Source organism: Molothrus aeneus, chromosome 16 (genome assembly GCF_037042795.1).
Source record: "Molothrus aeneus isolate 106 chromosome 16, BPBGC_Maene_1.0, whole genome shotgun sequence".
In the NCBI taxonomy this organism is placed as follows: Eukaryota; Metazoa; Chordata; class Aves; order Passeriformes; family Icteridae; genus Molothrus; species Molothrus aeneus.
Genome location: NC_089661.1, coordinates 12,153,250 through 12,177,958, shown reverse-complemented (window position 1 = coordinate 12,177,958; position 24,709 = coordinate 12,153,250). Strand labels below are relative to the sequence as shown.

Sequence of the window (24,709 nt, the reverse complement as noted above, 5' to 3'; positions counted from 1 at the left end):
CCTGATCTAAGTGTCCTAGCAATTTCCATCTGGGAGAAGTGCAGAGCTGCTCCTTCTCCATGGTGTGAGAGTCAAGCACTGCTGTGCTGTGTAAAGCAGTGCTGCTGGGGATGGGGATGAGAGACCTCAGCATCTGAAACACCCCTAGAATAGAAGGTTCCCTGATGTTAACCTGGCCCAACTGCTCTTTCATGCTGATGTGTTTGATATTCCTTTTGTCTTCCATCTGTCCAGGGCTCCAGTGACTTCTGCATCAACCCTGATGCTTATGTCTCCAAAGTGGTTGAAGAGAATGCAGTGCTCAGTGCTGGTGAGTGCTGGGATGGCTCTGGCACGGGGCTCTGCAGCTCCAGCTGTCACACAGGAGCATGGCAGTGACTGAGAATTTTAGGCTGTGTTTGAAACAGAGCAGCTGGCATACAGTGGGAAACTAAATTTGTGGAGCTCATTTGTGGAAAAACAGCATTCTGGTCAGAGGTGTTCATGTATGCATGAGAACCACCTTCAGAACCTTTCTCCTGCCTTCACCTTCAGGTGGAAATAACTGATAAGATGGAATAACAGAAGCCCCCAGATTAGTAGATTATTTTCCTTTAAATATAGCACTCTTGAGGCTTATTCTCCTCTCCAAGTGACAGAACTGTGGCAGTAGCAGTGTGCAACTTGAGTTATCATTTTTAAAATTTGCTCTCAGGTCTGTATTCCTGAATCTAGCCTACCTATTTTTATATCTGTTATCAACAGTTGATATATAACTTTTTTCTCTTAATGGTGGCTGTAAATAGTATCCTCTTTGCAGGGTAAGTGGATGGAAACAGCCACAAAGAAGTTTGAATTTCCCTTTCCATTATAAATGCAGCATTTTGACTTCTTTGTGTATTCTGCTCCACTTAAAGCATGTGCCTGCACCTCAGTGGCTTCCAGCTGAAGCACTGATGTATTTGGGGCTTGTTGCTCCTAATTTAGACTGAAGTGGTTGCTGAGGTGAGAGGTGCCTCCCATTTGAACCTCAGTGGGGCAAAGATGGCATTCAGATCCATGGCTTAACAAAAAGGTTATTGGGTGCCTGCCAGCAGAGATACAATAAGGGCTGAAAAGAAAAAGTATTTTTAGGACTGAGTTGGCTGCTTAATTTACAAAGTTGACTTTTTTTTCTCTGCCTTCTCTCCTCCAATAGTTCCTTTATGTAGTTCTGTGTGTGGTAAAACACAAATAGGCAAAGACACTGATTTGTAAGAGGACTGACTTGTGTTTTTTCTTGTCCTTATTTGGTGTAACCAGAGAACTTCTGCTGTGTGTGCAGAAGGTCTGTGCTTAGCTGTCTCTCAATGTGCAACTGGTAGGAAATTAGGTAGGTAGCTATGGCTGAGGATGCAGGGATTGGGAACAGTAAAAAACATAAATGTCTGGAGGCAGAATGTAGTATAAAAGAGTGTGTACAGGTTGATCTTACAACCCTACATCTTATTTTTGGAGTGCCTTATTTATTGATTTTGTGGGAAGGATAGAGCCAGGCAACTCTCTTGGCAACAAAGAAATGTAGTGAGGGAAGAAAATGAGTGTTTAGCATAAGATGAAAATCCTCTTTGGCTGTGAAGGTGACAAAGATGTGGCTTCAGGTGCCAGGCTGCTTTCCTGGCTCTTCAAGAGGCAAGTGGGTCAGTGAGGCCAAGGGGAAATATGTGATGCTGCTGCCAGCTGTGTGCTGTGATAATTTGGTAACCCAGATTAGCCTGGAATGTGTTTGGTAACAATCAGATTGACCCTGGGGAACCAAAGAAAGGCCCCTTTGTGCTGCTTCTCCATTTCAGCTGTGCTTGTGTGCTGGGCTCCTGTGGATTTCCATTGATTGGGATCAATGCTCATTGGGAGGCTGGCATTCCATCCCTGCTCCTGCATTCCCCAGCAGGGACAGTTGGCTCCCCCAGGGAATACAGGCCCTGCTCCTGCAGCACCACCATGGAGCAGTTGTTAAAGCCCCTTAAATAACAGTGAATGGCTCTGAGGGAAATGGGGAGCAGCAGGAAGAGCAGGTGCTGCCACAGGCCTGGGTTGGAAGGGCAGCCCCTCCGTGGGGGCTGAGTGTGTCTGTGATGCTCAGGGTTTAGCTTTTATTCTTTTCAGGTTCTGGGCTGCTGTAGTGTGTGGGTCTGAGCTTCATGTCAGGGGATTGTGAGCTCTGTGCACAGAGCAGGGAGACAAAACAATTCCTTCTCCAGCTGGGGACCAAGGACAAATGATCCAAATCTCAGGCCCAAGAGCACAAACAATGTGAACTAAAGAGAGAAAAACAAGAAAGATGGGACTTCATTACCTAAAGCTATAGTTGGACGATTGACTCCAATGTGCAAATGGAGCAGAACTGATCCCAGGGAGAGACCCCGTGCCTGGTCATGCATTTTGTGACCATTTTGGTTCATCTTGGGTGTAGCCCTGGCTGGGCTCTTGTGCTGCCCAAGGTGTATCCATTGAAAATATCCTTTTAATAAATCCCTACTTTATTCTTTAACTCTGTCTAGTCTCTGTTCTAGGTCAGCCTTCACAAAGCATCATCAGCTCCTGCTGCCAGTCACCCTTTTCCTTTCTCCAGAAGGAAATCTGTCCAACTTCTGAGCCTGCCATTGCACCAGGCAGCTGATTGGGAGATGATTGAGTCTTCTGTCTTCCCATGTGGGTTTTCACTGCTGTGTCATAGTTATGGAAATAGCCCTTGGTCCCCAATGTTGAGATCTTCCCCTGCAGCTCAGCAGGAAGAAAAATGATGACATGAGGACTGCAGTGTGGCAATTACACTTTAATCCCAATAAAACCTCTTTAAAAGTCTGGGATAAGTGTTAGTATCCCTTGGCTGCAAATTGTAGCAGCTGATTTGTGATCAGCTGAGCCTGATGTAGGAGAGTGAGGAGCTCCAGGAGACAGGGACAGGCAGCTGGACATCCATGCTGTCCTCTCAGAGGAGGAGGCCCTGTTTGAAAGCCCCTGGTTCTGCTGCTTTGGGCTCTCTGGGTTGGTATCTCTGCATTTTGGATGGTCTTCTCCAGCTTTAACAGCAGTATAGGTACACTAAAAGAGGTATGGACCCACTAAAAAAGGTATAGACACACTAAAAGGGAGTGTGGGTGGCTGGAGGGGCTCAGGTAGGGCATGGAGGGAGAATCCATGGGGAGTTATCACAGGTGTAAGAATCACAATTTGCTGTGAGAATCACTTCAGCTGAAGCTGGCTTGAGAGCCTTGCTGAGGTATCTGCTTCTGGCCAGGGCTGGGTGCTGCCATCTAATTTTAAGGATATAAGAACCAACCAGTAATCCTAAGTTTGGTACTGCTGGGTCAATTTTTCTCTTCAATCACTACTTTTAGTTGCTGTTGTTACATACAATGTATTCTAAGGTTCTCCATGCTCTGACATTCAGACTGGGACTGAGTCATCAATATTTGCAATGTGGTTTTGCTGCTAGTGGTTGTAGTTTTCACAGAAAAATAACTCAGTTGAATACTGAGCAACTAGTATGTTAATATTCTTGTTTATGTATTAATTGCTGTTTTCAAATCTAAGTGAAATTAATGGAGCTGAGAATAATCTGATTAAGTGCATTATTACTGTCATGTTTTTAGCTGGAGAAGAGATGTTCTTGTTTTGCAGATAAAATGTACTGCATTAAAAAAATGATGGGGGGGAGGAAAGGGAGGCAAAGAACTTTAATGCAGGATTTTGGGAGAAGCAAATACTTAAATAATTTTGCAGAAGAGGCTGATGTATGTGCCTAACTCACCCTGTATTCATTAACTGAGATAAAGCCAATGGAATTGAACAGTGCCTGTATAATCAACTCCTGCTGCTAGTAAAAAGACTTGGTGCAGCCAAGATGTTCATTTTCATAGCAGGAGGCCATCTTCTATTCCCATTCTTTTTCACTGATATTATGTTATTATCAGATGACTTGTTGCATAAAATTAAATAAAAAGGCCCAATCTGTCTAAACAACAGGAAGAGCTTTCTCCAGATTCTCTTCCCAGAAATCTGCTTGGTGAACAGGCACTCCCTTCATCTGAGGGAGCTGTGAACCTCAGGGGATGAATGATGGAGCCTTTTAGCCGTGCTCCAGGCTGGATGCTGAGGCTGAGCTGCTCAGATGAGAGCAGGAGGGGTCCTTGCTGTGCCCACCCTCCCAGCTGGCCTCCCCTGCTGCAATCTCACAAGTCCAGGGCTGAATCAAAGGACTGACACCATCAGCACCTCTGCCTCCTCTCCAGAGGTGAGATCAGGACAAAGCCTCAGCTGGGGCAGTGGGCTCTGCACAGACTTTACCTGAGCCCAGAGTGCACTGCAGGACAGAGTTTGCCCAAAGAAGGGCTCTGAGTGGAGGGCAAATGGGAGAGTTGCAAGCTCTTTGCTTTTACCACTATGAGAATAGGATGTCTCAGAGAAATTCAGTATTATGCAGACACCTCCCTTTGCTGTCAGACTGGTGCCTTGGGGAAACAAAACTCCTGGTGGAGAACCTTACCTGGGCAAGGAGCTCCAGCCAAAAGAGCTCCTTTGACACCACAGGTGCTCTCTCTGGTGATTGAACCCTCAGAGACAGCCTCATCTGGGTATCTGGCTAAAATGAGCCCTGCTAAGAGAATGTTCAATTAGAGATGAAGAAGAGCTGGGAAATGCTGGTCTAGGTGTGAGGATATTTTTTTTTTTGGAGCTAGGATCTTTTTTTCTCGTTGCTCTCTCCAGACCTCACTGCCTTTTGGCAGGTGCATAATACCATTTTTGCATTTTGGCTGGGCTTTGAAGTGAGTAGTAGGTCTCCATGGTTGCAGAAGCAGTAAGTTCTTCTAGCAGCTGAAGCTGTCTTTAGTAGGAAGCTCTTCTTTCCTTTCTAGGAAAAACAGATTTTGCAAAAATAAAGCATTTTAGGTAGTTCCCTCCCTTGCCTTCTGCTCCCACAATGCCTGTGCACCAGGAGTGAGTCAGGAGGATTGCTGCTAGCTACAGCAGGCACGGGCAGCTGCAGATGTGACCCTGCCTAACCCTTCTGCTATGAACTAGATTGCCTAAAGGCCAGCTTCAAAACTCAGATCAACCTTTAGGAATTTTTCTTGAGAGGAAAATGCACCAGAAAGATAATTATAGAAAGCAATTGCCTGGAGCTGTTAGCAAAGTGCAAAGGATGGATTAATGTAGCTGCTTTCTGGTCAGAAATATGAGATTTGGTGATGTACAGGATAGCCTCCACCAGGTTTAAAACAGGTGAAGGTGCCTCCTGCTCCTTCCTCTTTTTCTGGTGGCATGGAGGGCACCAGAAAGAGGAAGGAGCAGGAGGCACCTTAATTTCCAGGCTTTGCAGTACAGGATCTCCTGAAGGCAGCTTCTCTGCCTGTTGTAGCCATGGATTTAAAGCAGCACAGCCTGGGTTCAGTGCAGGGCAAAGCTGCTCCTGCTGGCTGAGCCATTTTGGGAAGCACGTTTTATGTGGAGTGTCACACTTGTCAGCAGCAAAGCCAGTGCTACCACAGTGAATCCTTGCTGATCCTGCCTTCCAGGGTGAAGCAAGGCAAGCATTTATTTCACTGTACTGCTTTTTGCTTCACTTGTAACCAGCAATCTTTATCCTGAGCTTACAAGCTGCAAACTATGATATCAGGAGCTCTCATCTCTAATCTGCCCACCAGGGACAATCCAGAAGGCCCTCAAGAAACATTTCTAGAGCTCTGCATTAGCAGTATGTCATGCAACTTATTGCACTTAAAAAGGCAATGTAAACTTGATACCACTGTGGGAGCTTAGGAGAAACTTTTTAGTGGTTTGTTGGTTTAAAATAAAGAGGTGACAAGATCACAGCTCCTCTGGGCCACCATGTGTGATGCAGTGGGTTGCTGTTGCTGTTCTCTCAGTGCAGGTGTGTTTTAATCCATTTTCACACAGCCGCTGTGTGTGATTTATGAGCCAGGCAGGAGCAGCCCTTTCCTTGGCTCGGTGCTTGTGGACAGTCACTTCTGTGGTCTGCCCAAAGCAAGGCACAAAGCAGCTCTTTCTGCCCTCCTGTCTGCCCACAATTTGCTAATTGCTGTTTAGAGGCTTGGCTGGGGAGGTGTGAGTTGTCCCAGAGAAAGAGTCAGTGGGAGGGGGATGGAGCAGCTGGCAGGAGCTGCCCCAGAGCAGGCTGATGAATTATAAATAACAGCTGTCAGGTTGCATTGCCAGCACACAGGAGCTGACAGGCTGTGCTGGAGCACTCCTCTCCAGCGGGCAGCCTTGCCCAAAGGTGCATGAAATATTGATGGCAAGCATGGCAGAGGCAGGATACAGGCAGGTCTGCTTCCTTCACAGCTCTGCTTGCTTCTGGTTGTGCCTTTTACTGATTTCTGAGTTGGGATTCATCAGAATAGCTGTGCAGTCTGGAATATGCATTACTGAAAGGCACAGACAGGAGATTAAAAAGAACAGAGGAAAAGATGCTGGTGGAGGGGGGAATGCAGAGGGTTTGTGTGTTTTAGGGCTTTTGTAGTCTTTACCATGCCAACATCACCCTTGATTTTGCTGAGCTAGCATGCTCATTTTTATCTGAAGAGGAACTGTAAATGTTTGAGGAATAATCTAAAGGTATTTGGATGATCAAGTCTTTCAGAGCTTCCTTCCTTGATAACATTATTGAGGATGGCAGGGGAAAGCCTGGTATTTGCAATTTGTGTGTGCTGGCAGGTGATGTAATGTTGTAGAGGGCTCATGAGGGCACCAGCCTGGTTTGAATGAAGAGGAACACAGCTGTGTCTTCAAGCCTGGAAACAGATGATGTTGTTAGCAGAGCACAGTAACAATCTTACCTGGAGTTTATGAGCATGTCTCAATGTACTGTAGTTGAACTTGCCCTAGACTGATGTCTTGTCTTAGGTTTATGTGATGGATAGTGCCAACTTCTGAACAAAACTTTCTCTGTGTTCCATCTAACTTCAAGTGGAGCTGGGGTGATGTTTCTGGCCTGACTTTCTCCTCTCGTGTTTTCCAGAGACTCTCCGCTATTACATGACCTGTAGTGCTGGGTACCCCAACCCCTTCCAGCAGGTGAGTCCAGCTCCCCAATCCTTCCAGCCCTGGCTCTCCTCACCCTGCAGGGTGCAGGTGAAGTGCTCTGGTGCAGCATGCAGCCAGTGACAGGGTGTTTGCTTTAGGGGGTGCTCTGGCTGCTGGTAAAGCTTTGGCAGCTGCTTCCCAGCTGTGCAGGAGGTGGCACTGGGATTTAGGGAGGAGTTTTTTCCAACTTCATCATCACCACCTGCACAGCTTCAGGTCCAGGACACCCCTTAGAAGGGCCTGTGTGTAATGTGGTGAGAGCCATGGCTTTGTTGGTGGTACCTCTGTTTACAAGGCACTTGTCTAAAGAGCAGCAATGTGGAGACACAGGACCACAATTAATGCCAGGGTGGGAAACTCTGTCATTCCTGCTTTGAATCCCTTCTTGAAGGTTCTTTTGGGTTAAACAGTGGCAACACTCCACTCCCAAAATGCAGTTGCTTCTGTGGGTGAAGGAGTGCTTTCCACAGATGCCTCTTACAAACCTTTGAACATCCAAGGGATTTATCCTAAAGTATAAATGTGAGTCATTATTCTTTTGTGTGGGGGCAGAAGAAGAGCACCTGGGCCCATTCCAAACTTTGCTGTGTGCATCAGAGGCCAGAACAGGCCCACACCACCCACCGTTTGGCAGACACCAGCTGCTTCCCGTTTATATTTAGGATTTTTTTAAAATCTTGTCTTCCTCTGTTTTAAAGGGTGGGATAAGAACACTTAGGGCTGTGGTTTGATGCACCTCTGCCATCTGTTGCATTTCTGGTTGCTCTGTGTACTCCCTGACATGCTATTGCATGTGAAATTCTCGTGGTGCTTTAAAGGGATGTGAAGGCTGCACCCTAAAACAAACGACTACCACTGTTAACATTCTTTTTCATCCATCTGATTTAGTAAAAAAATCCAGCTGTGTTCTGTGGTGAGAACTTGAGTGCTTTGTGTCTTTTTTTTCTCCTTCCTTTCTGTCCTAGAGCCAGCCCCAGCCGTGTGTACATTTTTTGTGTATGTATTTTCTTCTTTGTTTGTGGGTTTGTGTTTTTTGGATTTTTTTTTCCTTCTGGTTCTCTTCCCTTCTCCTCTTCTCTCTGTCTGTACTTCTTCCAGTTTGCTAAAGGTCAACCTTAACCCTGTTGCAGCTGCACTCATGTCAGTTGGGACATCTTTAACTAGTACCATTCATACAGATGCTGCTTCAGTATTTGGGAGATAGGATTTCAGTCTTTTCCCAGGAGTTCAGACCATGTGGTCTGAACTGCTGAAACATTGCATGTTTTGTGTTGAGCAGAAGCTGTCAGGAAGTCACAAGGCTTTGGTGGAAATGCAGGACGATGTGTTGGAGCTGATGAGGTCAGCAAGCAAGGAGCACCCCACCTCCAAGGTAACTCTCCTCAAGTTTGCTCTCCCTGTCCTTTGGGGCTTCCCTCAGCTTTTTACAGAGCCCAGGATCAGCTCCTGCTAAGCATTCCCTTGCACTAATCACTGTTCTGTTGTTTGCAGGAGTACCTTACTCGGATCCAGGAGGTTTTGAACTCCACAGAGATCAACTTGCAGCAGCTGACAGCTTTGGTGGACTGTAGGAGTCTGCATTTGGTGAGTTTTGGTAACTGGACTTGAGCTAAGGAAGAGCAAAGGGAGTGTAGAGCCTGTGTTAGTTTGGAGTTCCAAACCTCTGGTTCAAGTTTACAACTTTTTACTTATTGATTATAGCAGAAAGGGGCATGAGAACTTGGATCAAGCTAACTTTGAGTTTAAATTTCAGCATAGTAGAGTAGATAACATGCCTTCATACCTCTACAAGCTGCAGCCATAGAGGCCTTCAGGTTTTTTGAGTATAACAAATAACTTGCTGCCTTTGCCATGGAGTGCAGTGCCTTAGAGCACTTAGAGCAGTGTAGCCTTGCTATTGTCCTCACTGCCCCTCTAAAGGCAGAGACACAGTCCCTGCTTCTGTTCCTGGGCATGAGACACTGTGAGGGAGTTGAAAGGCATAATGAAAAATATTATATCTTCAGTTGGGTGGATAAATTTGCCTTGGCTGTTTATTTTTCCTCCTCTTAAAGTCTTACTGTGGGCGGTTGAAAATATTTCTGTGTCTAAATCCAAGCTAGTCTTTGTGAGAGGAAACAAGGGTTAGATCATTTATGAAAAACACTTGAGTCCCTGAAATTAAAATAGAAATATGCTCTAGAAAAGGGAGCGTGATGTCTCTAAGTTGTTTCAGAGAGTGCAGTCTGGAGAAGGGTTTTTGAGTAAGAGCTCAATGGTAACTCTGCTCCTTTCCCTCTGCAGGATTACATCCAGGCTCTGACAGGATTCTGCTATGATGGAGTGGAAGGCCTCATCTACCTGGTTCTCTTCTCCTTTGTCACAGCCCTCATGTTCAGTTCCATTGTCTGCAGCGTCCCACACACTTGGCAGCAGAAGAGGTACAGAGAGGGTTGAGATCCTGTAGCACTGTAGAGCTCTTTCCCAGTGAAGCCTGGCTGCTGGATTTGGGCCCATGAGCATATGGAGCTCATTCCCACATGATCCCAGGGGTGTGAGGGATGAGGCTTTATAAGCACAGGTCTAACAGAAAAAAAAAGGTTGTGTTTTGCTCTGGCTGTGGTTGATACTAACATCTGAACCTTATTGCACTGGAATATTCTGTGTGCAGAGCATTCAGTACACTGCAGGACTGTGAGTCAAGTCAGATGAATGATTATAGCTGTAACATAGAGGTACTGCTTGAACTATTGCTCTCTCTGTAAAATTCTTCCTCTCTTACATTGTCCTGAGGCATTTGTTCTACTGTGGGGAAGAGAATTGGAATAAGAAGCAGTTTACACTTGCCTTTGTAGCTTTGCTCATGCTGAGGTGACTGACTTGCATAGATAACAGAAAACAGGAACTGTCTTCTTGTCAATAACATGGGCAGGTGAGGCACTTGCAAACTGGAACTGGTATTAATGATGATAACCAGATTAAACAGTAAATCTTTAGCAAACCTTTGCTTCACTGACTGGCTGCTGCACCACAGGCAGCTGTTAAAATGGCATTGAGTTTTCTACTCTTGCAGAACAGCAAGAGACTGCAGCAGACTCTCTTCTGTGGTCCTGATTTTTGTGGTAAAATAGAAGGCCCTGAACAACAGCAGGAAGCCAGAGCTGGCCCAGCCAGGAAGTGTCAGAACAGCTCCTGAGACTATGGCTGGGTGCTCAGCTTTTTCACAGCTGCAGAGCCCTTACCACAAAGAGCACAGCAGTCTGCCTGTTGGAAGGAGAAAGGTTTGGTGGCATCTCCTGTGCTGCCTCCCCTGTGGGCTCCTGCCCTGCCAGCCCCAGCAGGCTCAGGCTGCTGCTGTGAGCTGAAGGGCTCCCTCTTGCATTCTGTGGAGCACCATTTGTGCCCCAGCCTCCCTCTGGGAAGTGGAGGATCTCGTGGTTTATTGCCTGTGAGGGACTGTGCAGGCTGCAATCCCTCGATCTTCAGTGCCACCGTGTGGTGCAGAAGCTGCAGGTGATGTTTGGGAGGTTCTAGTGATGGCCATGCTGTGTAGAACCTTTCACTAGCTTTAAGTACAGATTAAATATATTTCAGACCATGGTGCTCCACCCCCTAATTAGGGAGATGAAACATCAGGGTATATTATGTAGGAGGGGCAAGAGAATATTATGGGAAGACAGAGGGAACCAGCTGGCAAACAGTTCTGCTCTCCATTGATTTAGATCCTGGCATTTTTGAGAAGATAAAGCCTTTAGACACAAATTTTGCAACTTAGTCTCTGTAAAGACTTCTGTGATTTTGCCAGAAGCTGAAGCAGACCCTTTGCCACCAGAATGGAACTTCAGAGAAGCCTACAGAGGTTTATCCTTAAGAGCTCTTTGGACGTGTCTACGGGAAATGGAAAGATGCAGATTGCAGTTTTGAAGGATGTTCCTGTGGGGTGCATGGCACTACATCCCCACTGCCTCTCCTTTTTGCTGTCTGTGGGGTTTTTTAGCGCTGTACATTTTGGGGTGTGTACCCATCCTCTGGTTGTACAGCTGGGCAGCTGCAGACCCGTGCTGAGAAGCCTGCAGGGAGGCTGGAGGGGATCACGCAGTGTGCACCTCCAGATGGGATCTGTGGGAGGGCTGAGTCACTGTGCTGTGGGCTGTGCTTCACACTGCCACCCTGAGCCATCCCAAACGGGCACGAACGTGGAGGATGTGGAAGATGACTGGGAGGCTCCAAGGATTGCCATGGTTTCCTGCAAACCCCACACGTGGGGTCACTGTAGGGTTCTAGGAGGAACTTTTTCTCCTTCTTGCAGAGGCTCAGATGATGATGGGGAAGAAGAATCAGCTGCTCAAGGGAGCAGGCAGACACACGATAATCTGTACAGAGTGCACATGCCCAGCCTGTACAGCTGTGGCAGTAGTTATGGCAGTGAGACCAGCATCCCTGCAGCAGCACACACAGTCAGCAATGCTCCCGTCACGGAGTACATGTGAGTATCCCCAGGGAAGCCTCTGCACAGGGCTCCCTCCTCATCTCTGTTGGCTCCAGTGCTGCAGGGTTGGCACTTCTGACCTAGAGGTAAAAAGCAGTGGAGGATTTTGTTTTCTGATTGGCACCTAATGGGACAAGGGAATAGTGCTGCACTAGGAGGAGTTTTGTTAGAGAGCATGCTCCAAAACGTGAACAGCTTTGTGCTCCAGGACTCAGGAAAATGTCTAAAGAAAAGAAGTAGGAAGGTATTGTCTGGGCTTCTTATTACACAGTGATTCTGATCACCAGAAGACTTAATTCTTCACACAGAGCAATCTTGCCAGAAGCCTCCCAAAAGACTGAGCCAAGAAAAAACCTGTGGGCTCTCTCTTTCTACAGTATTTGCAGTCACCTCTGACATCTGTTGCAGTTTGGAGCTACCTAGTCCAGGTGGGATCTTCAGAGCTTTCTCCAGAAGTGCCTAACCCTGATTACATTTGGACTATCATCAGGGCCCATCTTTTTTTGGGCTGCCACATCATTTTGTTTATCCCCTTAGACGTTGTCCTCATTTTATCTCCATTTCTGCCACTTGGCAGTTCTGATGCTGCAGGGAGGCAGATTTTCACAAGGCCCTATTTTTAAATCACTTGATGTGATTCATTGTGGGCCCTTCTGAGTAAGAATGTAAAAATAGTGCTCAATCTGAGGAAAATTATGATAGCTTTATGCCCTTATCTGAAAAAGGGGATCCATCTGGCCTGTAAGAAAAGCTTTGAAGGAGGCTGACCTGACACAGTAGTTCTGGGGGTGAGGATGCTCTGTCCTGTGTCCCCATCAGAGACCCTCCCCAGAGAAGCATGGCAAGTGCCCCGTTACCATGTGTGTCTTCCTTTCCTAGGAGCCAGAATGCAAATTTCCAGAACCCCCGTTGCGAGAATACCCCGCTCATTGGCCGGGAGTCCCCACCTCCCTCAGTAAGTCTCTCTTTACTGCTCTTTGCTTCAGCAGCTTTGGGGAATACACATTTGCCACTCCTGTGTACTCCCAAGGGAGCTGATTATGCAGCCAAACACAGGATCTGGCCCATAAATGGCAGCAGCTTGAATAGACAAGCTGTGTCTCACCTGCCATGGAGAATAAAACCCTGCTGTGCTGCTTTGGACATTGCACAAGAAAAGACTAAATAAAACTCAGTCAATTAATACTGGTAATCCTATGGGCCCAGTCCTGCCACCACTGAAGTGCATGAGTATCTTGATGGGTGACTTCAGCAGGATGATTCACTTGCATGCAGTGTACTTGGTATCTGTGCCATTGCTTCCTCAAGTTTAAAAAGAAACTTGTTCAAACTGTAAATTCAGAGTTATTGCTGAACCTCTCTCCTTAATCTGCCCTAAAGAGATGGTAGGATGAAACCTGTATTATTTTTTTGTTGAGATTTTTTTTTTTAAATCTTTCTTTCACAACTGTTTTACTTTCTTTGAAATCTATTTTTGTATTTAATTTCCTATGGAGGAAAAAAAGAAACTTTCATGGAAGGTTTTGGTATTTGGAGTGGCCTGATAGCCATTTCTGTATGCTGGATAAAACATGGGCTTGTCTTCATGGCTGGGTAAGAGCTAAATGAATCTTGCCCTCCCTCACTGGATCCTGTAAACCTGATTTACAGCAGAACCTGGAGAACATGCCATCCCAGTGCTCACTAACTTGGTGGTGTGATTACAGAGGATGAGTAGTAAAATGCCTAATGACCAACCAGTCTTCAGGTGTAGGTAAAGAAAATACACTCCGTGGTGCCTGGTTCAAAGTGATGGGAAGGGGAGGAAGAGGAGGTTGGCGGATGAAGGAGTAGGAATTGTGGTGGAAATGAGGGCATCCCATTCATGGTTTCACTTCAAGAGGACCAGTTCATCTTGCTGTAGAGGAAGTGGAAATGTGCAGAGTTGATCCTTGTCTCTGTCCTTGGCCAGACCTCTTCCACCCTTCCCAAAGAGGTTTCCTGCCCCGTGCTCCGATCGCGAGCTCTGGTCGCGTTTTCCGCTCTGAGCAGAGTCCCTGACGTGCTGCACTGCTGCTGTCTCCTGGGCCAGAAGGGCACTGTCCCTCTGCTACTGCCAGGGCACCTGTTCCTTCCATGTCCTGCTTCCCCTTGCCCTACAGCTCTTCTGCTTCAGAGAAAGCAAATCCCCTTCCACGGGGCTGGAGTGAGGCAAGGAGCTCCCTGGTTCTTCAGTAGCTGTTTGTGTCAATACCTTGAGTGGGAATATGAGTCCTGCTGCCTTAGGCTGGGGTTTGGGAGTAGATAAAGGGGTTTTTTTCTTCAGAGTAACTTGAGTTGGCAGCCATCAGTGTGGGCTGTGGGGAAGTGCAGGAGCTGGGGAGGATGAGGGAGCAGCACTGCACCTGTAGAAAAGGGAGCTTCTCCCCAGATGAGAGGAGGAACCAGGCTATGGGGTAGATGTGTTTCCTGGAGGGATGTAGTAGACAGGCAGTGGAGAGAAGAAAAATGCTTTCTATTCTCATATTGGCAGGCAACAGGGAAAGGCTTTTCTGGGATTTTTGTAGTTGCAGCTCTCTGTAGCAGGTGGCTGAGACCGTACTGAGACAGAAGGAATGGTAACTTTTCATAGCAAATTATCTGTGGGAGGAGAGAGACAAAAAGGGAATACCATTGCACACATCCCTGCCTCTTTTTGGGAGGGAGGAGAGGGAGATAACCATCCAAGCAGGTTATGTCCAGTGGGCAGACAGAGCTACCTATTGCATTTAGCTTTCTGTGAACAGATGGTGAAAACCAAGATGTGATGATGTGATGATCCTGCTGCATTGTTTGTCCGTTACTTTTCCTGGCTTTTTGTTCGTTTGTTTGTGTTTTTCCTTCTCTCATTCCTTCTGATTTCTCCTTCTTGCCACAGGGATGTCCCCTTAGGGTGGTAGAGCCCACCTTGTCGCTGGCACACACCAGGGTTTCACTTGCTTGCACTGTGTTTTTCATGCACGTTGAGGCTGCACTCTCTTTTTCTCTCTCTTTCTTGCGTCATCACAGTTGTATTTGGCTGCCATGGACAGTAGCAGCCATATGAGCTGGCAGCTTAAGCCCTCGGACAGTGCTCGGACATACTGGTAACAGCGCCCGCAGATGGAACAGGTACTGCAACCAAGGTCCTCCCTGCTCAACCCCCTCTCCACTCCCGACCGCTCCCTTCATCCCTGCACTCTTTATCCCAGGCCAGTGCCTTTTATTTCTTCACATTCCTTCCCTCTGCACCTCCCACCCCATTCCCTCCTGCCAAGGGTGAAAGTGAAAATCCGTTTTTGGCTCTGGTGCAGGCTCGAGGAGCAGTATCGACCTTCTGGAGGCTTCTGGTGTGCCTTGTGAGGGTTGCAGGTGCCCGTGCCTCACAAAAGCCACCTCACAGCAGCTTCAGCTTGGATCCCACACTTCAGAACAGCTTGAACACCAAGTGCTGGGTGCTGCTCAAATGTAGGAATAAACTTGCACTTCAAAAACAACACAGAAGTTCTTCCATCACAAGAAGCCATTCTCTAGGAGTAAAGAGAACCAATCTAGCAGCACTTCAGTCAGGAATGGTTGTCTTAATTCAGCTTTTGGCTCTCCTTGAGCCCTGCTGCTGTTCTGCTTGTCCTTAGTAGCCATAACACCCAAAACCATCAATACCAACCTGCCACAAGCTCCTTTGTAGGATTTTTAATTTACAAAATCCTTGTAGCTCCTTTGTAGGATTTTTAATTTTAAACTGTCCTGAAGAGTTACTTAATTGCCTGTCAGATCTGTGGGCAGCTTTTCCTTTTATCCTTACATTTAAGGTCAAAAAGAAGCAAATTTTTAGAAAAAAAGCTTCCTTAAGGGTCCAGATATAATCACTAAGATCTGTTTCATTCTGTTTCAAAACCTTTTACTGTTTTGTTTGTTCTGTGTGTGTCCAAATCATCCCATCCATGTCCCACAGACTCTGTGAGCAGGGCCCTCCTAGTACCATTCCACTGTCTGCATTCCTCATGGGCTGCAGTTGCTGGTGCTCTCCAAGACAGCCAATGTTTCCTCCCTCATGACAAAGAAAGAGGAGGTGCTCTGCATTTTTGGGGGGTTCTTAGCTTGCTTAAATACAGGGTGTGATTAGGACTACCAGACAACTCAGGTGGTGTGAAGGAGAGTGCTCCTTCAAGGGAACTACACAGTGCCAGGAAGGTGCTGGTTCCAGTGGGAGCAGGGAGCCCTTTGCTTTTGGCTGTCATATCTTGCATTCTCCTCCCAGAAATACATGTCCATAAAGCTGCTGCTGTTCCTTCTTCTCTGCTTCTTCTTCTTCTTCTTCTTCTTCTTCTTCTTCTTCTTCTTGGCACTTCTCTCAGCCTTGCACTGGATTCCTTTCTGTTCTGTTGGTGCTTGGTCTGCATCCCTGCTGCTCCTTGCTCTCTGCCTGCCTGCCTGGGGAGGGGCTGGATGGGGTGTCTTGATGCCTCTGCCGTGGTGCATGAATGCAAACAACATTGTCTGAAGCATGGTGCCAGCACCCTTGAAAGGCTCACAGCTTTCTCCAGTCTTAACTCTTGCTAAGACTGCTCCTGGGCCTCAGCTTGTGGTGGGTTTTCTGCTTTGCTGTTCCTGTAGGTGGTATTGTAGCAATGTTAGATGGATCTGTTCCATAAAATAAAATACTGGTGAGGGTGGAGAAGTTCTAGGGCCTCCATTCTAGACTTGAAATCCCTGGGCTGGAGCATGACCTGATCCCAGTCTGAACTGTCTCCTGTTTATCTATGGTCCCATCCAAGCTTCATGTGGCTGGCTGAAGGGCTATGGAAAAGGCACTGCATTCTTTCCAGGGCTTTAAAAACAAACAAAACCAACAGAAGCTCTGTTCTTTGGACTTGAAAGACTTAAGTCCCTTTGAATTCAGAACCCACTGGCTAGAATTAGCTGTTTCCCTGCATCTTGTACCTCCCATACATAATAACACCAAACCCTTTGTGTTTACTGTGCTCTAGCTATTTGAGATCAACCTTTCAGAACTTGAATCCAGAAGCTTTGGTCTTTATTGCATTACCTGAACAGCTCTGGCAGGAAATCAAAGTCAGGGTAGCTCAAGAGAAATTCATGTGGGTTTTTAACCACAAATAGTAAATGGTTTGTACTCAGTCATGGTTTCATATGGTAAGTGATCTTTCAGCATAGCTCAGTTAGCTCTGAAGTGCTCATGGATTTCACAGGAGTCAGTAGAATTTATGGCCTCTAAAACAAACTTAGTATTCCTTAAACTTAGGGGTTTTTTGCAGCCAATGATTCCTTTGTGCCCAGGCTATGTGTGTTAAGTGCCTAACTAGCATGTGCTGGCAAACCACACCTATGAAAGTTTAGACCCTCAACAAGGCTGAATGTGAAGCAGAGACTTTTATTTTCTTTGGAGGAATACAAAAATAACCCTGTGTGCAATCAGCTATGTTTGTTGGAGCTGGCTGGTAAGTGACTGAGAGGTGCTGTGCTGAAAAGCCCAGGCACCAGCAGGAATGGTAACAAGAACTCTTTCAGGTGCCCTTCTTGGGGAAGCTGACAGTGAGGTGGAGGTATGGGGTGGAACTTGTCCTCTGTGCTGTTTTTGAAAGGGTAAATGAGAGTGTGTAGGCACATGGGTACTTCCAGTGAGCATGCTGGAAGAATGACTGAATTGTGCATGTTCTTTAACCTTCTATGAAAGCTCCTCTTTAAAGGAAACTAAATGCAACTGTGAACCTGACAGCTGTGGGCCTCAGAGTGGAGTCCAAGCCCTCCTTGATCTGAACTGTGCTCAGGTTTTCTGTCTTTAGAATCACTTTTTAAAGGAGTTAAAGACATAGTGATTTTTGTAAAAGCAACTAAAGGCTTAATTACTTTAACCCTGGATAATATAGTTTGGTTTCATATCCAAAAGTGACAAGTGTCTGCTGATACATCTTCATCTGCTGGCCTGTCCAGCTGTTGGGACCTGTGTGTTCCACAGCATCTTTCCTCTGCTTCCCAGCAGAGGATGCAGAGAAGGACTTGAGGAAGGACTCAGCACGTGGAGAAGGCAGTGGTACCTGGAGGGTGATGCTGAGGCTGGCCCAGAGCACTCTGACAGAGCTGTGCTGTGAGAGGTGCACAGGGGAGTGTTGGCTCTCTGCTGCCAGGTTGCTGTCACACTTCCCATGGTCATTAAAATACACAGAATCAACAGAAAGAGTAACTGGTTCAGCTGAACTGGGAAGAGGTACAAAGGTGCAAAAATCCTGAGTTAAGGAGAGAACATCAGCCCTAACTCTGACTACTCTGAGTCTTGATTTGTTCCTTGTGGTGGATTTGCAGGTAGGTTTGAATGTAAAATACTCTCTGCTTGACTCTCCAGATCTTGTGTTCCCGGTTACTTTGTTTTAGTGACACTTAAACAACTGTGGGGTCTTTTCTTTTTGGAGGAAGGAGGGAATTCTTTTCAACTTCTCCCACCATGATAGGTGTACTTTGTACATCTTTGAAATGCAATTCATCAAGTGGTCATCTTGATTTTAATGCTTTAAAGAAAGTTTATATTGCATGTTGTGTGCTGAACCCATATGACTAGTCTAGAAAGATGCACAATAGCCTTCCATTATCAGAGATTTTTTTTTTTTTTTCTGAATACTTCTTACACAACTTTAGCACCTGGAAAAGTTCTCTGTTCATGTTCATCTCCTATCACATGTCACTACAGAGAATGCAAATGGAAAATGAGCACTCAAATGGATTTTTCCTTCTAAGGAACTCTTCTTATCATGAGGCTTGGCTGGTAATTTCAGCATTGCACTACCTGAAATGTGCCCTACTTACTCTATGAGAAAGTTCTTTGACTTCTAAACCTCTCTGAGCCTGTTGGGTTATTCTCCTATGTATTAATAACATCCTAAACTTTATTTCTGAAACAGTAATCACATTTAATAAACTGTATAGATTATTGCCCTTAAAGTAGCTGAGCTTGCTATTTTCTATCTTTTGCCCTCTCCCTGACAAAAAATACATCTTAGAAAGAACAGATGTACCCTTTGTCTTCTAAATATAGATGCCATTTCTGGGCCAGAGTTTTATATTAAGATCCATGTTCTGAAAAAAGTTTTCCAATTATGGAAGACACAAAAAGCTGAGTGTGCAAGTAAGCCACAGGTGTCTTCATCTTGTGCTGCTGGGATCAGCTCTGCCAGAGGAGCAGTTTCTCTCTTCTATTGTGCAGAGGTTCAACCCAGGTCAGTCTTTGGAGGAAAACTGATAAAATACTGTTAATTCTCTGAAAACCCCTGTGGACAGCTGAGCTTTTGAGAGCCTAAAGATGCCTCATAATGTTCTTTCCCAGTGGGCAAGATAAATCACACCTCCTGGTGTGGAACTGCCTTTCAGTTGTCTCTGCCAGCTTAACTGGCTATTTTATGTGGTTTGGTTTAAGAGGTGATAAAAAGTCAGAATGCTGAAGAGCACTCTTGGGAAGTAAGCTGTGGATATTATAGAATTATTCAGGCTCCAGAGGGTATAAAAAGAGGAATGAAATGTCTGTCCTCATTGCTTGGTTGTTAATATTGTGGTAGCAGAACCCAGAAGGTATCAAACACATTGGCATAAAGAGGCAAAGTTCTGTTCTTACTGCTAGATTTTATTCACGTGGTTTTCAGCTCATTATTCAGAGCTGAATGACACATGTTACCTCAGTAGCTTCTGGGAGCTGTTTTTAGCTGGATTGCCTTGTTTAGAATAAAAAGGAGAACAAGAACAGCACCACCACCTCCAAATCAAACTAACCTTCATCTTTGTGACTTGCTCTTCTCACCCCCACGCTGGAGTCTCATCTGCTGCCGCACAGTGCACAGCTTGGATCCCAAACCACAGTGGGCTGTCACCCACCTGATAGCTTGCTGATATCATCCTGTTTGATGGCAGCCTGTTTCCAGCCTGATAGGGTCTGTTCTTTCTTGGGCATAAATCACTTATTCCTCACTTTTCTTTCAAGCTGCCCATCCGTGGCACGTGCAGTCTTCTGATGCCCTCATTGCTATAAAATGCAATGTGAAGATGCAGTGAGCACCCATTTTCTTTTCAACCTCCTTTTCTGGCATGGTTGAAAGCAGTAACATCACTAAGAGAGGATGGAAGTGTGGGGTGGGTTTTTACATCTGCATCATTCCCATTTCCCTCTCTTCTCCCAAGCAACAAATGTCATGTTTTGACTTAGTGACTATTGGATTTCCTTCTCTAGAGAGCTTGGATAAATCACCAGCACCCCTGCAGCAGACTGGCAGAATGTCACTCAGAGTGAACTATGCAGTGACTTGTGAAACTTTCCTCTTAAAGACTGAGTCAGCAGCTCCTTGAGATGCTTGCTGTAAACACACACCATGTTGTGCTGAGAAGTGGTAGAAATCTGTGGTCCCGTCGTGACATTAGTCATTCTGACTTAACTTTCTGTTTATTTGTTTTGTTTTTTTTGTCTTGTCTTTTCTTTCTCCAGTACACCTCCAGCATGAGAGCCAAATACCTCGCCACCAACCAACCTCGTCCAGATGCTGGCAGTGTGCATTAAAATGAAAAAGCAAAAGCAAAAAGCAAAAAAAAAAACAAAAACAAAAAACAAAACCCAAACGTGCAGTCAGACTAAACAATGTGCCAACTGCTGTGCCCCTGTGCTGTCCTTGTAGAACAATCCTGCTGTTCTGCCCAAAATCTAGTGCAGCTCCTTCTGTTTCTCCAGTCCAGACCACCCTTCCAACCTGGTTCCTGGCCACTGAGTGGAAGCTCCTTTTGAATTTAAGCCTTCACCCTGTAGTACAAGAGAGCAAACGTGTGCTGGCCAGCAGCTGACAGCACCTGGGCAGGAACCTGGGCCCTCAGCCCGTGGGGCAGCTCACCAGAGCAGCCTGGCAGGAACAGGGGGTGAAAATCTTCTGCCCCCTTCTTCCCCCGTTCTGTTCCAAGAGGGACTTGGTGAAAGATGGTGGTAGATCTTCTTCACTCCTGCAGTGGGACCAGCAGCCTGCCAGACTCTGAAGAAGCAGCACTGGGTGCCTGTGGCTGGTGTGCAACGAGGGAATGCTGGGGAATGCACAGCTCAGCACCTGGTGGGAATCCTCTGGTGAGGGAGGAGGGAGCTCCTGCCTCAGGGTGTCACTGCATATCCACTGGAATTTGCTCCAGAAGAGCAAACCATTTCACTACCCTGGTTAACTTTTTTTTTTTTAAATCCATTAAGAAAATGCCTTTTTCTTTCCCTCTATATCTATATGTGAATTCTTGAGGAGGAGCAGGGGGGCCCAGCACCAGTCAATCACCCTGTCCACTGCTCTGGAGCTGACCTCTCTGCTCCACCAGGGAAGCCCAGGTATTTGCAGATGGCATTCTGGGTGCTGCCTTTCCTAGGCTGACACAGATCAAACAGGAGCCAGCCACTCACTTGGTGCCAAATTTTTCCAGGGAAAGACTTTTAAGACTTTATGGGAGGTATTTTTGCACTAAAGAGTTTTGGCTCTCTGATGCTAGATCTTATGGGACAGTCAGCTTGCAAAAGCAAGAGAAACTGGAAGCACCAATGGATTTATAGCAAATGCAAGCTCTCCACGTGGGAATGAGCTGTGAACTCTGCTGGACTTTCTTTTTTTCCTTTTTTATAAACCATAATCTACAGCACAGGGTTGCTGAAATGGCATTGAAGGAGGTTTTTGGAGCCTCATTCCTAACAAACTCACCAGATTGTCAGTGTATCTTCTGTGTTTAGAGTCCAAAACCCTCGACAACATTGTGACTGTCAGAACAGATTTATATTTTATTCTATTTTGTTTAGTTTTCAAAGGCACATTGCTAACCACTATCTGACCATACTAATGCACATGTAAGGCATTTTCTAGACGTGAGGCAGAACAAGGCTTGCAAAGGGGCAGCTGGGTGCCTGCAGAGGGCAACATCCTTCACTGGTGCTGTACTTCCCACTGAAGAGCAGTGCTCCAAAGGGCACTGGCAGCTTCCTGCTGGAAGAGGAGACTGCCTCTTGGGAGGTGCTGTCAACTACTGCCCTTTCACTAGGGTAACTATAATGTTCCTTTTTGTCTTTTTACCTCTTAGTAGGGGCATCTTAGCAGAGCTGTTGAACATTTTATTAAATAACTGGCAGAGGAAATCGAGTGGGAAGCATCTCTCAAACTGGAGTGGAGCCGTTGGCAGAGGCAGTTCATTGTCACCTCAGTGATGTTCAGACTGATGTTTGTTTACCCCTCGTTTGCAGCTTGGGGCACAGAATTACCAACCTGCCTTTACTCAAGTCAGTTGCCTTCTTGCAGTGAGGTGGGAACTGCTCCTGGCAGGCAGCTAAACAGGCTGGAGGGATCTGCTGGGAAATGGTACCAGCTCTGTGGCACAGCAAGCTTGGAGACTCCTCTTAAGATAGAAACCACTACTAAACTGCAAGGCCAGCTGTTACCATTCGAAGGAGTGTGAGACAGGGAGGAGGCATCACCACACAGACAGGAGGAGAAGGGTTTGGAATAAACTTCACACTTCACCATAAATCTCTGGAAGCAGGATGTTCTTGCTCAGGACTGAGTATGCCCTTTCAGACACATTGGATGGGCTTCACACTGAAACATTACCTCTGTTTTATCAAATAACAAGGGCAGGGAAACCTGGTCACAGGTGGTATGGAGGGACACTGTGGCTCACGAGCCCCAGGGTTTCCATCCTGTCTTGGAGCCTACCAGGAGCTGTGGGTGTGCAAGGTGTGGTGAGGTGATCTTGCAGGGCCCCAAGCACCCAACTGTTCTCTGGGGGAACCCCAACCCTTCCCCCACTTTGAAGAAAGAATCAAGAGCCATATAATCCTTACTAAGACTGAGTTGTTCTGCCATCATCCCTCCATGCAAGGATGTGCTCCGATTGCTACTCACGTTATCAATTTTAGGGGAGCTGCCCTGAAATTTGTGGCCCAGTCCCACTGGTGGAAGGCAAATGTTTTGGAGGCTGGAGGGTGTGGGGAACCCTGTGAAAACAAGTGCTTCTGTGTACCAACTTCTGTGTGCACAGAATGCACCCTGAACCTGCGTGTGACTGCACTTTGGGCTGGGTCTAAGTTGTCACCGTGGCGTTGTCTGTGCCACACAGGAACAGGAGTGAGCCTTTGTTTGCAGCATCCAACAGAGCAGCCACCTTGACCTGCTTCCTTCCAAGGTCTGGCACAGCCACTTCCAACACCCAGAACAACTTCTGACAGTGTTTGGGGCTCGCAGCAAGGCACAGCTGTGGAGATACATGCTCTGTGACTTCAACATATAACTGGAAAGAATGTTATGGAGATAACATTTTGCTCTCTGGAGGCCAGCACAACGTGACTGCGGTGTGAGCAGTGTACCTGTGTCCAGCCAGCACTTCCTTTACTTGACATGGATATTGCACTTTTGTAAAGCATCCTGGAACTCTGCTGCCCCACTGCATGCTGTGCAGAGCGCTGGATAGGAAACACAGACAAATGGGTTTCTTTTGGTTTATTATTATTATTATTATTACTACTACTTTTTTGGGTTTTTTCCTTTTTTTTTTTTTTTTTTTTTTGTTTTACTGGAACCTTGAGCAACAGTGTGGCATTTCTGCAGGCTGGTCTGAATGGATCTGCTGAAGAACAGATGGCCTTTGCCTATTCTTATGGCTGCGACATAATCAGTCTCATCCATATGGTCACATTCAGTCTGAGGAGGGGACTTTGAAAAGCCAAGATCTCCCAGACTCTGTGCCTCCCTCCAGGGTGAACAGCAGGTGCTATCTGGCAAAGACTCATCTGTTCTGGATGGCATTCATGGTTGAGGGAGTCCAAACTCTTCAAGCTGCAGGAGGTAAAGCTGTAGAGACTTCTCTCTCTTCCATCGTGTCTCTCTGTTTTTAATGTGACAAAACGCCGAGGCCATATCACTTGGTGTGTCCTAGCTGACCTTATTGGACATTTCTCGTGTTGCTGGTTGCTAGAAAAAGGGTCCAGAAGTTGGAGGAGCTGAGATTGGCCTCTGGACACCTCGCTGACTGCAGAGTGGACGGCAGCTTGTCCGGTTGAAGGTGACTGCATCGGTGAAGACACTTCATGTTACCTTTTCAGAAGCACAAATGTGGTCATTGGCTTGTCTGGTTGGCTTGGTTTATTTTCCACTGCATCATCATGTGTGAATGACACTTTCTTTTGGAACTGAGAACTCTTCCAAGCACACAAACATCTCCACAATGTGAAATGTAAATAGCATGTTGGACTCTTGTGTCCAGTGTTCAAGACTGCATTGTAATTGTAAAGGAAATCAAATCAAGACTTGGCTGTGAATTTCTTGTGCTGTCTTGGGAATTATAACTGTAGTGTTTGTATCCTGTATGTATTATTAAACTGAGTTCATTTTGTGTGCTGATAAAAGGGTTCAAGCTAAGATTTTTAGCGTGCATCCATGTACCCAAATGTGAAGGATGGAGTGCTCCCTTCCCCTCCTGTCCTTTTTAATTTTCTCCATTTGATAGGTGTTGATTTTCCGTGTACAGTCATCTCAGCCAAGATGCAAGGGATGTTCATTTGAGTGCTTTGAGGGGGACACAGTGCATGGGGTTTTAAGTGATCCTAAGTCAGGATTTCCACAGCAGTTCCCTGAAACTACATGAAAAGTTTGGCCTTTCTGAGAGTTAAAGCATTTCTCAGGGAGCTGCTCAGCCATTGCTCACGGGAGCTGTGGGTGCTGCAGGGTGGTGGCGGGAGACAGGAGTGGGTGGGTGCCCCCAGAGCAAGGTCCAGGTACCTGTGGGAGCAAGCCCAGGCTTCACTTCTGGTGCCCCCTTCTCTCCCTCCCAGCAGCCACTGAAATACCATTCTGAGCCCTTTGAAGAAGAGAGAGGTCTCTTGGCTTGTTGGTCCCTGCCACCCCCCAGTTCTGGAGGAGATGGGGTGGGTGGGTTTCCCCTGAGCTCAGGAGAGGAGCTGCCTTTGGAGTTGTTCCTGCCTGGGCTCCAAGGAGCAGCCAGGGTCCCCCCCAGCCCAGCAAGTGTCAGTGAACACCTCTGGGTGGGAGGGGAAAAGCCCTCCAGGGAGGTGCTGAGGAGCAGATCTCATGCCTTGAGACAGAGCCAAGGCTTGGTCTGTACCTCCTTTCAGCACAGCCTACCTCCCTTCTCCAGAAATTGTGTGTGTGCTATGGATGG

General features: G+C 46.5%; 1 protein-coding gene across 3 annotated transcripts in view; it reads left to right on the top strand.

Annotated features, from left to right (window-relative positions):
• TTYH3 (tweety family member 3) overlaps positions 1-21,674 on the top strand; it is a 72,536-nt gene extending 50,862 nt beyond the window's left edge. The window contains exons 7-14 of one of the 3 annotated variants that reach the window (XM_066560523.1): positions 235-310; positions 7,001-7,056; positions 8,345-8,437; positions 8,557-8,649; positions 9,349-9,485; positions 11,354-11,530; positions 12,413-12,488; positions 20,016-21,674. In XM_066560523.1, the coding sequence (XP_066416620.1) occupies positions 235-310; positions 7,001-7,056; positions 8,345-8,437; positions 8,557-8,649; positions 9,349-9,485; positions 11,354-11,530; positions 12,413-12,488; positions 20,016-20,087 (780 nt within the window). In that variant the 3' untranslated portion in view covers positions 20,088-21,674. Of the gene's footprint in view, positions 1-234; positions 311-7,000; positions 7,057-8,344; positions 8,438-8,556; positions 8,650-9,348; positions 9,486-11,353; positions 11,531-12,412; positions 12,489-14,560; positions 15,216-20,015 lie in introns of those variants that run through there. The other 2 variants (XM_066560522.1, XM_066560524.1) reach the window with 2 other exon arrangements.
• Positions 21,675-24,709: the final 3,035 nt, after the last annotated feature.